The sequence below is a fragment of the Habropoda laboriosa genome, unplaced genomic scaffold, assembly GCF_001263275.1.
Source record: "Habropoda laboriosa isolate 0110345459 unplaced genomic scaffold, ASM126327v1 scaffold34, whole genome shotgun sequence".
NCBI lineage: Eukaryota > Metazoa > Arthropoda > Insecta > Hymenoptera > Apidae > Habropoda > Habropoda laboriosa.
Window position 1 is genome coordinate 925,850 of NW_017100142.1, and position 13,127 is coordinate 938,976.

The 13,127-nt window shown below is 54.2% G+C and overlaps 1 protein-coding gene across 1 annotated transcript in view; it reads right to left on the reverse strand.

Annotated features, from left to right (window-relative positions):
* LOC108572037 (POU domain protein CF1A-like) overlaps positions 1 to 1,303 on the reverse strand; it is a 2,440-nt gene extending 1,137 nt beyond the window's left edge. Inside the window, 1 exon segment of the mRNA XM_017934222.1 lies at positions 2 to 1,303. Within this exon segment, the coding sequence (XP_017789711.1) occupies positions 2 to 383 (382 nt within the window). The 5' untranslated portion in view covers positions 384 to 1,303.
* Positions 1,304 to 13,127: the final 11,824 nt, after the last annotated feature.

Genomic DNA, 13,127 nt, shown 5'->3' on the forward strand with positions numbered 1-13,127 from the left:
AGCGGCTTCACGTCCAGCCCGGCCGCGTTCCCCTGATGAGGATGATGGTGCGGATGGTGGCTGGTGTGGTGCATCCCCATCGAGGCCGCCCAATGGTCGCTGCTCGGTTGCAGGCTCACCCAGGGGTTCGCCGACGAGAGGCTCGCCGTCGGATGGGACAATCCATTCGGCGACGGCGACGACGTCACCTGGTGATGGTGATGATGATGGTGATGATGTTGCGGCGCCGGCATGTACTTCATCTCCCCGGCGTCGGCGGCGCTGCGAGGCGAGCCGGAGGAGTAGCCACCCACGGCGATGTTCATCCCGATCGCGGTTCCCGATCCACCATCCAGGTCGGACGACATTGAGCTGCTAATCGGCATGTACGTAGTAGCGGCCATCTACTTCCCCTCGCGCAGAGGTTTCGCGAGACTGCAGTTTCTACGTGTCCTTTCGATCTTCCTCTCTTTCTCGAACGGTGCTCCGCGTGCTCAGACGCACCGCCGGGTTGCCCCGACAGGGCACCCTCTCTTTCTCGCTCTCTCTCTCTCTCTCTCCCTCTCTCTCTCTCTCTCTCTCTCTGTCTCTCTCTTTCCGTTGGGATTCCTCCTCTTCCTCTTCTAACGCTCTCTGAAAAAGTTGGGTCGGTTGTCTCCTGTCTTCGCTAGCTGTACCGAATAATTCGGAAGGTTATTATCCTCGTCGGGATGACACAGACGGCTCACACGTAGCTACTAGCGCACAGTCCGTCGTTCACGATTACGCACTAAATCCCGGATAAGAAGCATCGTCGGACGCGCGAACGATTCGTCCATAGTTTGCCGCGAAGGACGTAGAGTAGAGTATGCTCGGTGGCCGCTCCTCCGATGATAGTCCTCCGATAGATCGGTGGGTTCACTTTCTCGTAAAGGCACACCGCGGTGTCTTCGCCACCGAACCGAGGAATAATAATCACTCGCGTGCTCTTGGATCACTGATCATCCCCGAGGTGGAGGCGCGCACGGTATCACTGACGGGTTACCGGAGGCGGGTTGTCTCGCGACGACACTCGCGTCGCGGCCGACACGGGCAACACAGACACGATGAATCGTCGAGTACGGGACGACGAGTGGCAGGAAGGCGGACGAGCGCCAGCACGGTAGCCGAGTAAAAGCCGATGCACGACGCGGCGGTGTCTTGGCTGTGCAGGCGCGCGCGCGCGCGCGTCTGTGTTTTCCTCTCTCGTACGCGTGTGTGTGCGCGCGATATGTACGCATCCGGGCGAACGCGTACGTGTGTGTGTGCGCGCGCGAGACGAGAGACAACAACGACGACGGCGACGACGGCGACGACGGCGGCGGCGACGGCGACGACGACGACGACGACGGCGGCGGCTCGGAAAAGATCTCGCTCGGGCTCTCTCATGCGTTATGCATGTCGTAGCTGAGAGCGACTGACTGCCTCGCCTCGCAGCTCGCTCGAGGTTCCCGAGGCTCCGGGTCCGCTCGGTGGAACCGAGTCATGCGCGCCACCGACCTGCACATCCCCACCGTGCCCTGCCGCTCGCTCTCCCATTGGCCCCGCTCGCAAGGTGGCCGTCGACGAACGTCACCGTCGGGCGGAACCTGGACCGACCGCGCCTCCGAGGCAGCCTACGCACCCCAGGCGCCACTGCTCTCTCACCCCAGATCACCCCGAGCCCCTCCGCCCGGACACCAACCTAACCTACACCTCTCTCCCTCTCGGCGAAGAAGAAGAACAGGAGGAGGGGGAGGAGGTGGAGGAGGAGGAGGAGGAGGAGGAGGAGGAGGAAGGAAGAGAAGAAGACGAAGAAGAGGAGCAGAATCGAGGGAACCACCGCCAGCTTTCCTCCTCGACTCAGCCAGCAAACACCTACGACTAGGAAACGGAGCTGCCACGATCCTTTCGGCCTCTCCTCCTTCTCTCTCTCTCTCTCTCTCTCTCTCTCTCTCTCTCTCTCTCTCTCTCTCTCTCTCTCTCTATCTCTCTATCTATCTTCCTCGTCAACCTCATTTTTTGACACTTGCCCAACTTTGTCTTTCTTTTATCGCGTCGTCGTCCTCGTCGTCGTCGTCGTCCTCGCGACTAAATCAGTCGGTCGATATTTAGCCGATATTTAGGCGATAACACCTACGGAGCGCACGCAACAGGTTCTAATCGGGCCAACTTCTTCCGCTCACCTCGACTCTCGAAGGAAAAGCTTCCGATGCGGACCTTTACGCGAGAAATGAGCCGCGTTCGCGTAGTGGCCGGTGCAACAGGTGCAGCAGCGGACTATCGCGTCGCGACAAGCCCGAGCCACGAGTCCTCCTCCGAGAAGTTGGGAGCCTCGAGGCCTAGGCTCGCCGCGGCAAACGGAAAGTTGTTAGAGTAGGCGAGAACCGGAAACGAGCGCGTCGTATACACGCAACAGGTCCTCGAACTGCAGCAGGGGTTGATTAATTAGCGAGAGAAAAGCGGGCCAAAAAGGGCCCCTAGGGGGTGGCGGGGGGAGGGGGGTGGTATCAATAGGAACGGCCGAATAAAAAAGGCTGTACTCGCGTACAGCGAAGCAACAGAGGGTGGAAGGGAGACCGAGCGAGGTTTAGTACATTTAAATGAGAGCCACAGGTAGCAGCATTATGCAGTACGTGCGCCAGCCACCCCTCGGGAGGGGTGAGTTAGATCATCGTGTGCCGGAGATCTCGCTGTGTCGTACCGTCGCGGTCGTTTCAACCACCCAGCTGGCTTCGCGCCTTCGCACCTGTCACCACCCACCGTCTACACGGCTAATCCTTCCCGATCGATTTCTCTTTCTCCCGCTTTTCGCGCGAAGAGGGAACGGGTGTGCAGAGAGAGAGAGAACCGCAGGAGAGTATGTAGAGGCGCGTAAGCACGCACGTCCTCGGGCTAACGGCGCGACGTAATATCGACTGCCATCGCGGAAGAGAACGAGCGGGGATGTCTGTCGTGATTCGCCCGCTAAGTATAGCCGAGCTCCTCACCGAACCTAGGAATTTCGAGCGCACCACCGATGCCAATTATCTCCGGCTCTGTCATTTACGCGGCCCGTTATTATATGCCGCTGCGGCCTCTTTCGCCGGAATTACGAGCATTTTAATACAGGCCCCCCATTATTGCTTCTTTGCCAACTTTATTACTCGCGCGATTTATCCCCGCTCGATACTCTTCGATCCTTCGTTACGCACACCCTGCGTAACATGTACATACCTTCTCCTCGCTCGTCAAGCGTCGCTTAATTTCATTTCACCGCAAACTCGATCGAACGTGCCCCTGAAATATTTGCTTAGGATCCGGACAGGTAGCTGCATGTAGCAAGGGGTGAATGCCGCGGAAACGAACGAACGAACCAACGGCCACGTGAAAACTACGCTTTACTACCTGAACGTTTGCTTGCATAATTTAACCTCTCTTTTCTTACCCGGCGGGGCGCACCCCTTGTCCCGCGCCCTTCTTCCTGGGGTGCGAAAACATTTGTGAAAAAGACCGGGACTATCCGTGTTCCACTGCGTTAATCCGCGGAAACTCGTTGACCCTGTGCTGCTTCCGGTCACGATACCCTCGTTCCGATCGAAAGTGGTCGATCGGGAGGGAAGACAATCGAGGACTCGTTGATGCGTTCACCCATAAAGAAAATCGACGCGTCTGCCAGGTTTATAGGGCGAAGCGCTCGAAACTTGCGGCAGGTCGTGGTGGCTGGCAGCCGTAAAAAAGGAGAGGATCCCCGTACGTGAATGGAGGACGCTAACCGGCGTAATTTGGTCGCCTTTTATGCTTCGAATGAATATTTTAATATTTTAATACGAAATACGCCGGGGGATTTTATGGCGCGCCGTGGCTTTTTCCTCGCGCGAGACCGTCGAGCTTTCCTTCGAGGAACCGGGACCGTTCTCGGTGGGAGGAAAGAATTAAACAGCGAGAGGGGAAGGGAGAAGGCGAACGTAAGGAGGGGACGAACCCTGTCGGTTGGTGGAAGAACGGTTCACCAGGTGGCAGCAGCGCGTGGTGGTTTCACCCCAAGAGGGTAGAAAAATCATCCCCGTGGCAAATGGTTTCCGGACGATCCGCGGAGGATCGGTAGTAACTGTGCTGCCATCGCGTGGAAGCGAGGGGAGCTACTTTTCCCGCGGTATAGAACTGCGTAGTTGGTAACGCAGTGATCGACCGTCGAGAGCGCGGAAAAGTTTCGCAGGATGAAAAACACCCGACGAGAGACGAATCGTGGAAAATGTTAAAATGGTAAAAAAACGATGCGAAGATGTTGTCGGCGAGTGTCGAATCGAGAGGCGATCCAAGGACGAAAAGTGTATCGCCGATGGTTCTGGTCGTTTAACCGTACGACGGGGAAATCGATAGCCCGCGCGTGGAGCGATGCGAGGAGCGCGAAGAAATATGTCAACGATGGTGGGGAGAAAAAGACAATGGTTTTATTTACAGCCGGAGATTCGTGACCCGAATTTCGACGACGTCCATCGAGCGAACCGACGATTCTTTTTCGAGGACCCTAGAGAAGCCCGTGTATTTTCTCCACTCCTCGAGATTATTCCGGGCTGTGGACGGCGACGTAGCTAGCTAGTTAGCTGGCCTTGTACACCGTCTGTCGTTCGTAGAAGCGTCGTAAGCGTCGCTAGGAACGGATTAAGCTTGTCCGAGATTCGATTAGACCCGGCGACGGATCGAACCGTCCCGAACTAACTTGGTCGACCGCGATCCTCGCACGGGACTCGCGGCGTACGCGAATTTGCGTTTGAAATCGAGCGAGCACGGACACCTTGATACCTGCAAACTATTTCTCCCTGCTCCCCTTTTCCACGGAAACGCGGGGAACGTGGTCGGATCGAGGCGAGCTCGCTCGCAGCGGCCCGCAGGAAGGGCCGAAAGTTTCGCGAAGATAACGATCGAAGCCTGAAATATGCACCACGCCAATTTGCCGATCAAAATTATTATTAAGAGGTACCTCTGGCGAAGGGTCCGGTAGAGAGATGGAACCTACGCCCTACCACCGTCGTCCGTTCGTACCGAACCGGCGCGGAGCGGAGGCTCCTTCTCGTTTCGCACCGTCAGGCTGAAATATTCGACGCGCGAAAATCGGAAAGAGAACGTCTCTGTGCGTCTTTACGCGTCGCTACGAAATCTATCGGAAGAAGGTCGGAGGGAAGAGGAAAAGGTGGCAAGAAGGACGGAAGAAGGAAGAGGCGCGCGCGGTGCAAGGCGAAAGAGAGACCGAGAGAGTGGAGGCTAAGCCTGTAATCACGAGATTGCCAGGAGCTACTGCAGCTGATTGTTATCTTGTATCTACACCCACCACTTTATCGCCGGCCATCTTATTATCCTGGACATATTGACGTCACGCACGTACACGAAGGAGGATAGGATACCTCGTTCCTCGCCAGGCTCCTGCTTGCCTCCTTCATCCCCGTCCGGGGTGAAACGGCTTGGAGAACACCCTCGTCTCGCCCCTCCTAGGGGCGTCCTTCGCGTCCTAGAAAAAAGAAACACCACCCATCTCCGTGTCTCGTCCAACGGACCAGCCGGAGGTAGCTATTATCAATCGAATCGCCTCGAATTCAGTGTCCTTGGTAGCAACTAATCATAGCTGTATCGGACGGTCGCAAGTCGTTACTACCACCGTAGATCCGATCCTCTTCTCCTGCTACCAACAGCAATTGGATAAAATCCAAAGTTTATCGCCGGCGAACCGTCCCGCGGCGAAAAATCCCAGATCGTTCGACCGTGGACGTTCGTACACGTGCGCGTTCGATCGGACGGCAGGATGCATGTTAGATCGAGCGGTACCGATCGCTTTCTTCCATCGAATTGCCGTAATTCCGTGCCGCGTTACACTTTTTCAGTTAATCTCGTAGCCACGCGAAACTACGGTACACGGCGAGAGCGCACGTAGAAAGAGAAACGGACAAGCGAAGAGAGAGAGAGAGAGAGAGAGGGTGGACGACGGTGTATTTACGACGACGTCGCCGCGGCGGGTACAAGTTGGCTACAAGCACAGAAGTATAAAGGTTGGTCGTAGATCGACCGGCAGAGTGGCCACGCGCGTTACACGTCAATAACGTCGATGGTCGCACGGACTTCCACGAGCTGAGCGTTACGCGTTAAACCGCCAGCACACTGGATCGTAAAAACGATTAGATTCTAATCTAACTGTGCGGCAGAGAGCTGGCCGGATATTTTTTCACCATCCGATCGCTTCTATATACGCGTTAATATCGGGAGCGATAAGCGATAATGTTTGAGAAGGTTAGCGGACGAAGGGAGAGGGAACACGAGCATGATTCGTGTGTGCGACGCGTGGGTGGACAGCGGACAAAGTGGCCGCACGCGGCAGGCGAGGGGGGCTGATTCCGCGGCATAGGTGAATCGAAATTGATCGATTTAGACGGAGACATTCGCGAATTTCTTTCCGACGAATCGAAAGATCGGTGTCTGACAGGCAGCAGAGGAGAAAGCAGAAACGGCAGGGGGACGAGGACGGGAAGAAGGAATTCACGAACTGCAAAATGCAATTATCGGCGTTTGTCCGCGGGGTATCACGATCCGTCGAGACTGGTGGACCTGCCTTCGAGTGGGTGGCGAGGCTTCTGTACCGGGTGTGTAATCTATCCTCGATGCAACCTGCGATTTCCTATCTTGTTTCGGCGCCAAGGATCTTCGTCGGGAGAGCTTGTCGCACTTGGAATAAAGCGATCGAAGATTTCGAGTAGAAGGAAAAGATCTCTGTGTCCTTGGTGAAATAATCTTGTTGCGATTTCTCCGTTAGAGATGGACGGGCGCAGACGTTTGGCGAGAAACGAAAGAAAACTGGCAGGTAATAAGGAAAGTTTCGGTCGATTACCTTTGTGTAACGAGCCGCGGCGAGTCCTGTAATCGTAATCGTGCGACCATTCGTTCCTTACGAAACGATCTTAATAACCCGTCTGGAAGAGCTCACGACGAACGATCGTGCCGGCGGAAACCGCCAACGACGAGGACAACGCGATTTTAAATTGCAACCGCACCGGCCGGACCGACTACCACCACCTAATAGGAACTAATTCGAGACGAATCACCCGGCGAGAATTATGGCGGCGAAAGAATTTCAGATTAATAATTTAGCGCGTCGCGGGCTGCGCGCCTTCTCGCTCTGTACACGGCGGCCAAACTCACCTGCGCCCCTTTGCGCGGAATTTCCAGCGACTTTTTCGGCGTCCATCGCGGCGAATGGTAAACAGCTCGGAGAGCTGCGAAGAAAATGTTGCACTTGCGGTACACTTACCGTAACTTTTCCACCAGATAGACCGTGAAATGATAAAGGGGAATTCGTCGTACGGAATTTAACGACGAAACGGGGATGCATAGGGACTCGATTGAACGAGATTTTTCGTGGCGAGACACCCCGTATAGGAGGAGCAGCAGCTTTGGTACGAAGCCCGGTAGCCCAGGGCCATAAGGTCGGCCCACCTCTACACCCTCACCTACACGCACTCAACGGCAACGGAGAACGAGCAGGAGAAGCGGCGAGGACGAAGAAGAAGAAGGAAAGGAGAAAGGACGGAGGAAGGGAACGATGGAGTATATACCTACATACTTACATGCGACTCGAGCTTACACGGTCTATACTTTGGCTCTACGTGGTATCTGTATCTCAATTCTGACGCCACACGAAGAGGAGACCGCGCGAGGGAGAGCAGTGGAAGGACGAAAGAGAAGCAGCGAGGAGAGGAAGAGGAAATCGGTCGGTAGGCAGAAGGAGAGAGGGTCTCTGCGTTGTGTCGGAGCTGACTCCGTAATTTTCTAATTATATACTCCAAAATAATTGGTTATTATCCCCGTGGCGCGCGCGGCTGTGTGTGTATGCGATGCTGGATCGCGGATTCACCGTAGCTCGAGCCTAAAGGGAATCACGAGCGCGTCATGGACTTCTCCTCCTCCTTCTTCCAGTTTGAATTTTTTCTTCCATATCTCCCGCTGCTCCGTAACCTTTCTTTTCTACGATCTAACTTAAGTACGTGGCTATTTAGTCGACGGGGAAATGTCGGACCGCGATCTCTCGAACTCGGCGAGAATTCGGCTCGGCCTCCCGGACGAGGCAAGAGGCGTCATCCCGGATGCGAGAAGGGAAGAGCGATAAATTAGCGTCGAATTCATGAGTTTTCGTCGGTAGCAACGGTAGTCGTTGGAGGACAAAACGATAGTCATCTCCTTTCACGAAGGGTCGAAAAGATTCACGAGTAAGCGCCGCTTCACCCTAATTTGCCCCGGCCCGTCACCCATCCGCAGAGCCAGGGGTATTAATAAAACCGCTGAGAAATAGCTCGCGCAATATCTCGAATCGCTTTCCCGTCGATATTTTCTATCGTCCACCGCGATACGCCGCGCATTCTTCTTGTCTCGGTTAAATATATGCAGCCTGCTCCAGTCCCACAGATCTGACGTTTACAAGCCGATCAAACGCGTAGTTTATCGTAGAACCGATGGGACGACCACGACCGCCATGTTCGAGCTTGTACAAATTTGAATACTCCTGCCGGTCAAGGCCGAGTGCACCGCTGTTTCTCTTCTACGCCTATCATTTACACCGTGAGTTTTGCATTTTTCCAACTGGAAATTGAAACTTTGGGACAGATCGAGCGATCGAGCGATCGAGCGATCGAGCGATCGGTAGAAAGGACAGAGAGACAGAAGCAGGTCGTTAGTTACCTAGGAGACCCGGTGGGACATTAGTTCGCATTAGTACGCGTTTGTTTATATACGTGTATCGGCCCGATCGCGCTGCAGATCGAACAAACTACGCGAGCAGCCGGACTAAATGGAAAAATTATGCCCGACCGAAGCTCGTCCCTTGAAATTCACCAACATCTGGAGAGATTCGAATCGTTGGAACGAACGCTCCTTTTCCCTGGCCTCTGCGATCGCCGAATTCGCGATTCCACGCAATCGATTCGGCGCAAAGGGGAAAACAGAAGGAGCGGGAGGTGTATATAATTTGGAAGCGCTAGGACACGGGAGGGAGAGAGCGAGAGAGAGAGAGAGAGAAAAGGGCTGTGAAAAGTACGGTCGCGGAAGCATAGAGCCGTGGCCGATGGGTGGATATCAAAAGGGCCGTCTGCCGGGGTCGACGGGGCTGATGCATATGGAAGCAGGAAGGCTCTCGTCAAAAGGTCGCCGAGTCGTTGGTCGTTCGAGTGTCGAAAGGTTATCTCCGTCGCGGACGCGGCTGTGTCGGACATCGGCGTCGCCCCCTTCCTAGAGACGCCAAATGAAATTCAATCTTTGACTACGACGGATTTGCATACTTTCCCTGGTTCGGAAGCGCCGGCGACTGTCAACGCATAAACACGGCATTACCATAAAGGGGATCCATATCCCAGCCGAGAGGCGGCGATTTTTCGGGGCAAAACCGAGGCGCACGGTCAACCAACGCTCTGCCCGGCAATCTATTTCTCGGACAGCATCGATCCTTTCCGCGACCCTGCCCACCCTATCGATCCTCTCTCCCGCCGATCTTTTCCTCGATATCCACTCCACTGTCCTACCGAATTCGTCCCCGAGAAGAGGTGAGGTTCGTCCGTTGGCTGAAAGCAAGGCTCGCGAATGGAATCGAAGAAAACGATAGATAGAGAAGCGGAGGAGGAAACGGGGGGAGGGGGGGGGGGCAGAGGAAGAAAGGGATCGTGGGGTCGTCGTTCCTGCGGATGATGAAGTGGCCCTCTTGTTATCCCTAAATACCACGCGCGGCTCATGAGCAAACACCGACCGCAGTGAGACTGCCCGCCGGTTAACACCGCCGGTCCCTATGGGGCCCCATAAGACCCGCGCCTTAGGGGGGCCGGAGCCCCCACTGGCTTCTAGCACCCTTGTTCAACCCATTATAAACAAGGCCTGTCTGGACCCCAATGCATTATCCCGATATTCCTGCTTCAGCGCCGGATTCGGGACTCTATTCCTATCCTCCGCCTCCTTTCTATAATATCTCCACGCGTTTCCACTTTTCTCCCTCCTAACTAACTCTAATACGTTTGCTTGCGCAACGAACCTCCTTCGCCGCGGTACTCCGATCGATCGTAACAGCCACCGGAACGTTGATTAAATACCGTACTAATTAAAGAATTTATCACGGCTGCACGCCCACAACACCCGGCTGATACACGACGGCCCGTTCGTTGCGACCGGAATGTTGACGAATCCGAGTAGGCACAGCCTCTACCTATCGTTAGGAAAAATGAAAGGGGAACGATTGCACGCGGGCCTTATCGAGCAGATGCCTCCGAGATGTCACCGCGACTCTATCTATTATTCGAACGGCGAAGCGGGTTAACCGAAGCTGGTTCTTCGCTTAGCAGGAACGCCCGAAGCGATACGTGGAGAAAACGGTCCTTGTACAAAGGAGTCCGCAAACAGATGTCCCGTGTTTGAAGTCTTTTTAAAAAGAGGACAGTCCTCGGATGGAGAAAGGACTCTATCGAGCAACGATCACACTCCGAGACGTGTTTCTCGCGAGTCGTGCGCAAACAAGAGGACAATAGTCCCAATAGTCCAGCCCGTATCCTTGCCCGTTGCAATAAGCTACGTCACTCACCAAACGATAAATTAACAGTTGGGGTAGAACGACGGAGAGAGACGTCTCCGAATTGAATCGTTTCCGGTCGCCGCGTGTTTCACCCCCGTCGTATTACCGAGCCATTACTCGTTCACGGACGATCCGGTACCATCCAGTCATCCCCTCGGAATAATCCACCCCAGTCGACGAAAAGAACACCCCGTAAGGATCGTACTGGGGTAGGTATATTCCAACCAAATTTCCATTCATTTCGATCACTCTTGACGACGAAAGAGAAAAGAGAACAATAGCTAGGTGTATCTTGGAATTTTGAGAATTAGTTCAGATTTCTAAATCGGAATAGGAGGGATGCTCGGCTACGATGCGTCGCGGAATTTCATGCCACGAAAGCAAAGCAAAGCAAAGCATCTCCCCCCGGAGGGGCCAGGCCGGATCAAAACGAATCATTAGAATCGTAGCGGCACAATGGGAGCCCGGCCACGTGGACCCCAGGAAGTTTAGCGTGGAACATCATCTCCTCGAACCCCTGTACTTTTTTTTTCCTTTCCCCTCTTCCTCCCGACGGCGTAATGCGCGCGCGCACACGCACGCGACGCCTAAATTCGAGGACAGCGGAACGAAAGAGGAACCCGCGACGATGGCTGAGCGTAATTTACGATTCGTCGTTCCGTCTCGATGCTTCGAGTATCCGCCCTCCGCGATCCCCTTTCCCCGTTCTCCGATTCCGTTTTCTCGAGGAAAATTCCACGTTTCGGCCGCTCTGTTGCAACGGTTAGGTTGCTCTACCTTTCCCTATGATCCGCTGGTTAACCGGTATTCAAAATCATCTCCCTCGAGCGGAGAGGAGAAAACGAGCGAGCCGCAGGTTTCGAAAATATTTTGGTATCCCCATTGAAGGTGTTTCGCAAGCGTTTCTGAAACGGAGGTTCCTTGGACAAAAACGCGGCACGAAGCGTCAGAGTGGACAATGGTGGACGGAAAGCGATCCTCTTCGGTGCATTGTAGCCGAGAACCCATAGCTCCAGGGACAAATTTCACCCCTAAACGCGCAAATAAAGGATAAAGGCCGGCAAATTAGCCGAGTGAAAGCGGCATAAATCAAAATATTAGAAAACAGCCGCGTGGATGGAAAAGTCGAGGCGGATGAAGGATTTATGGGGTTGGTCCAGTGTATATGCCGCGGCGGTTGGCGTAAAACTCAGGGCGTTCCCTCTTCGTTCGACCCCCCCCCCCCCCCCTCTCCCTCGATCCGGCGCGGATCACCGCGACTTTTGTTTAAAACATGATCTATCGCGTAAATAGCTAAAGTGGACAATTTATGGGCCTGTGAAATCCTTCTTTCACGTGCAGGTGAACTCTCTCACGGTTTTCACAATCTTCCACCCCCTTTCAATTCCTCATCACGCTCTCTCGCCGAAATTTCACGCCTTGGGGATACTCTCCTTCGTCGTTTCGACACACTGATCCTAAGAAATCGTAGGTATCGCCCCCGATATTCGATACGACGATCCCTCTCGCCCTCTCTGCCCCTTAACCCTTCGATAGTTGTTGAACGTGTGAGAATTGAAGATGGTGAAATGGCCGCAATATTTTGATACTTGGTATTTAGATACTTTGACGCCGTTAATCGTAAAATCTTTCCACGACCGACGTTGGAACGTTTCCAGCCCCGTGCTACGAGATCTTACCGATCGTATACCTCTGTTTCACCTTCGACTTTTCTTCGAACGGATGCACTTTAGATGGACTGGCCGATAGATCGACTAACGAACAAAGTCCTTGGTGCTCGCGAGAGCCAAAAAGCTATTGCCGAAGCTGAAGATTTTCACCACGGTGGATTCCAAATCACCGCGATCACGACGAGAGGACGTAAACTCCTTACGTAAAGGTGACAACGGAGATACGCCAGCCCCGATAAGCCGGACACGCATTTCGTAATATGCGAACACCATTTGTTCTGAATAATGGATGTATTTCGGGTGTTATTTATGAAGTGAACGAGTAGCGGTAGCCATCGAGGTGGGATATATAACGCGATAAGGAACGGACGGAATCGAACGGACAGCGACGCGGCACAGATAAGCTGCGTCGCGGCGCTAGCCGGGCCCAGCAGGAAATCCAAGGGGCAAAGAGGCGCGGGGAGGAACGCTTTTTCGTTAATGCATTTATGTATCTATCGCGATGTATCTCCTCTTCTGCTCCGTCTCCGTCCACTTGGAACCTAACTTCTCCTCTCGATCATCTATTCACGGAAGATCACTCGATTATTCGACCGCCTCGCGATCTGCATTACGTACGATCGCCGCTCTCACGATTTCGAATTCCTAACGCGTGAGTTTCGTAGCGAACACGCGCTACCGGGCCCTTCTTCCACCGAACAAGATAAGGATTATCGATCGAAAAAGGGCGAGCGCGAGGGGAGACCTCTAACTGTTTCGCGTTCGTGACCACGGACGTTGTCCCACCTTTTCTTCCTACTCGAAAGGGAACCCGATTTTTCACGTTTACCTGGGCCCCCGAACAGACCGGAGGGCGAAACGGTATGACCCAACGGTGACAGGTTGCTTTCCGGTACCAGGAACTGGTACGG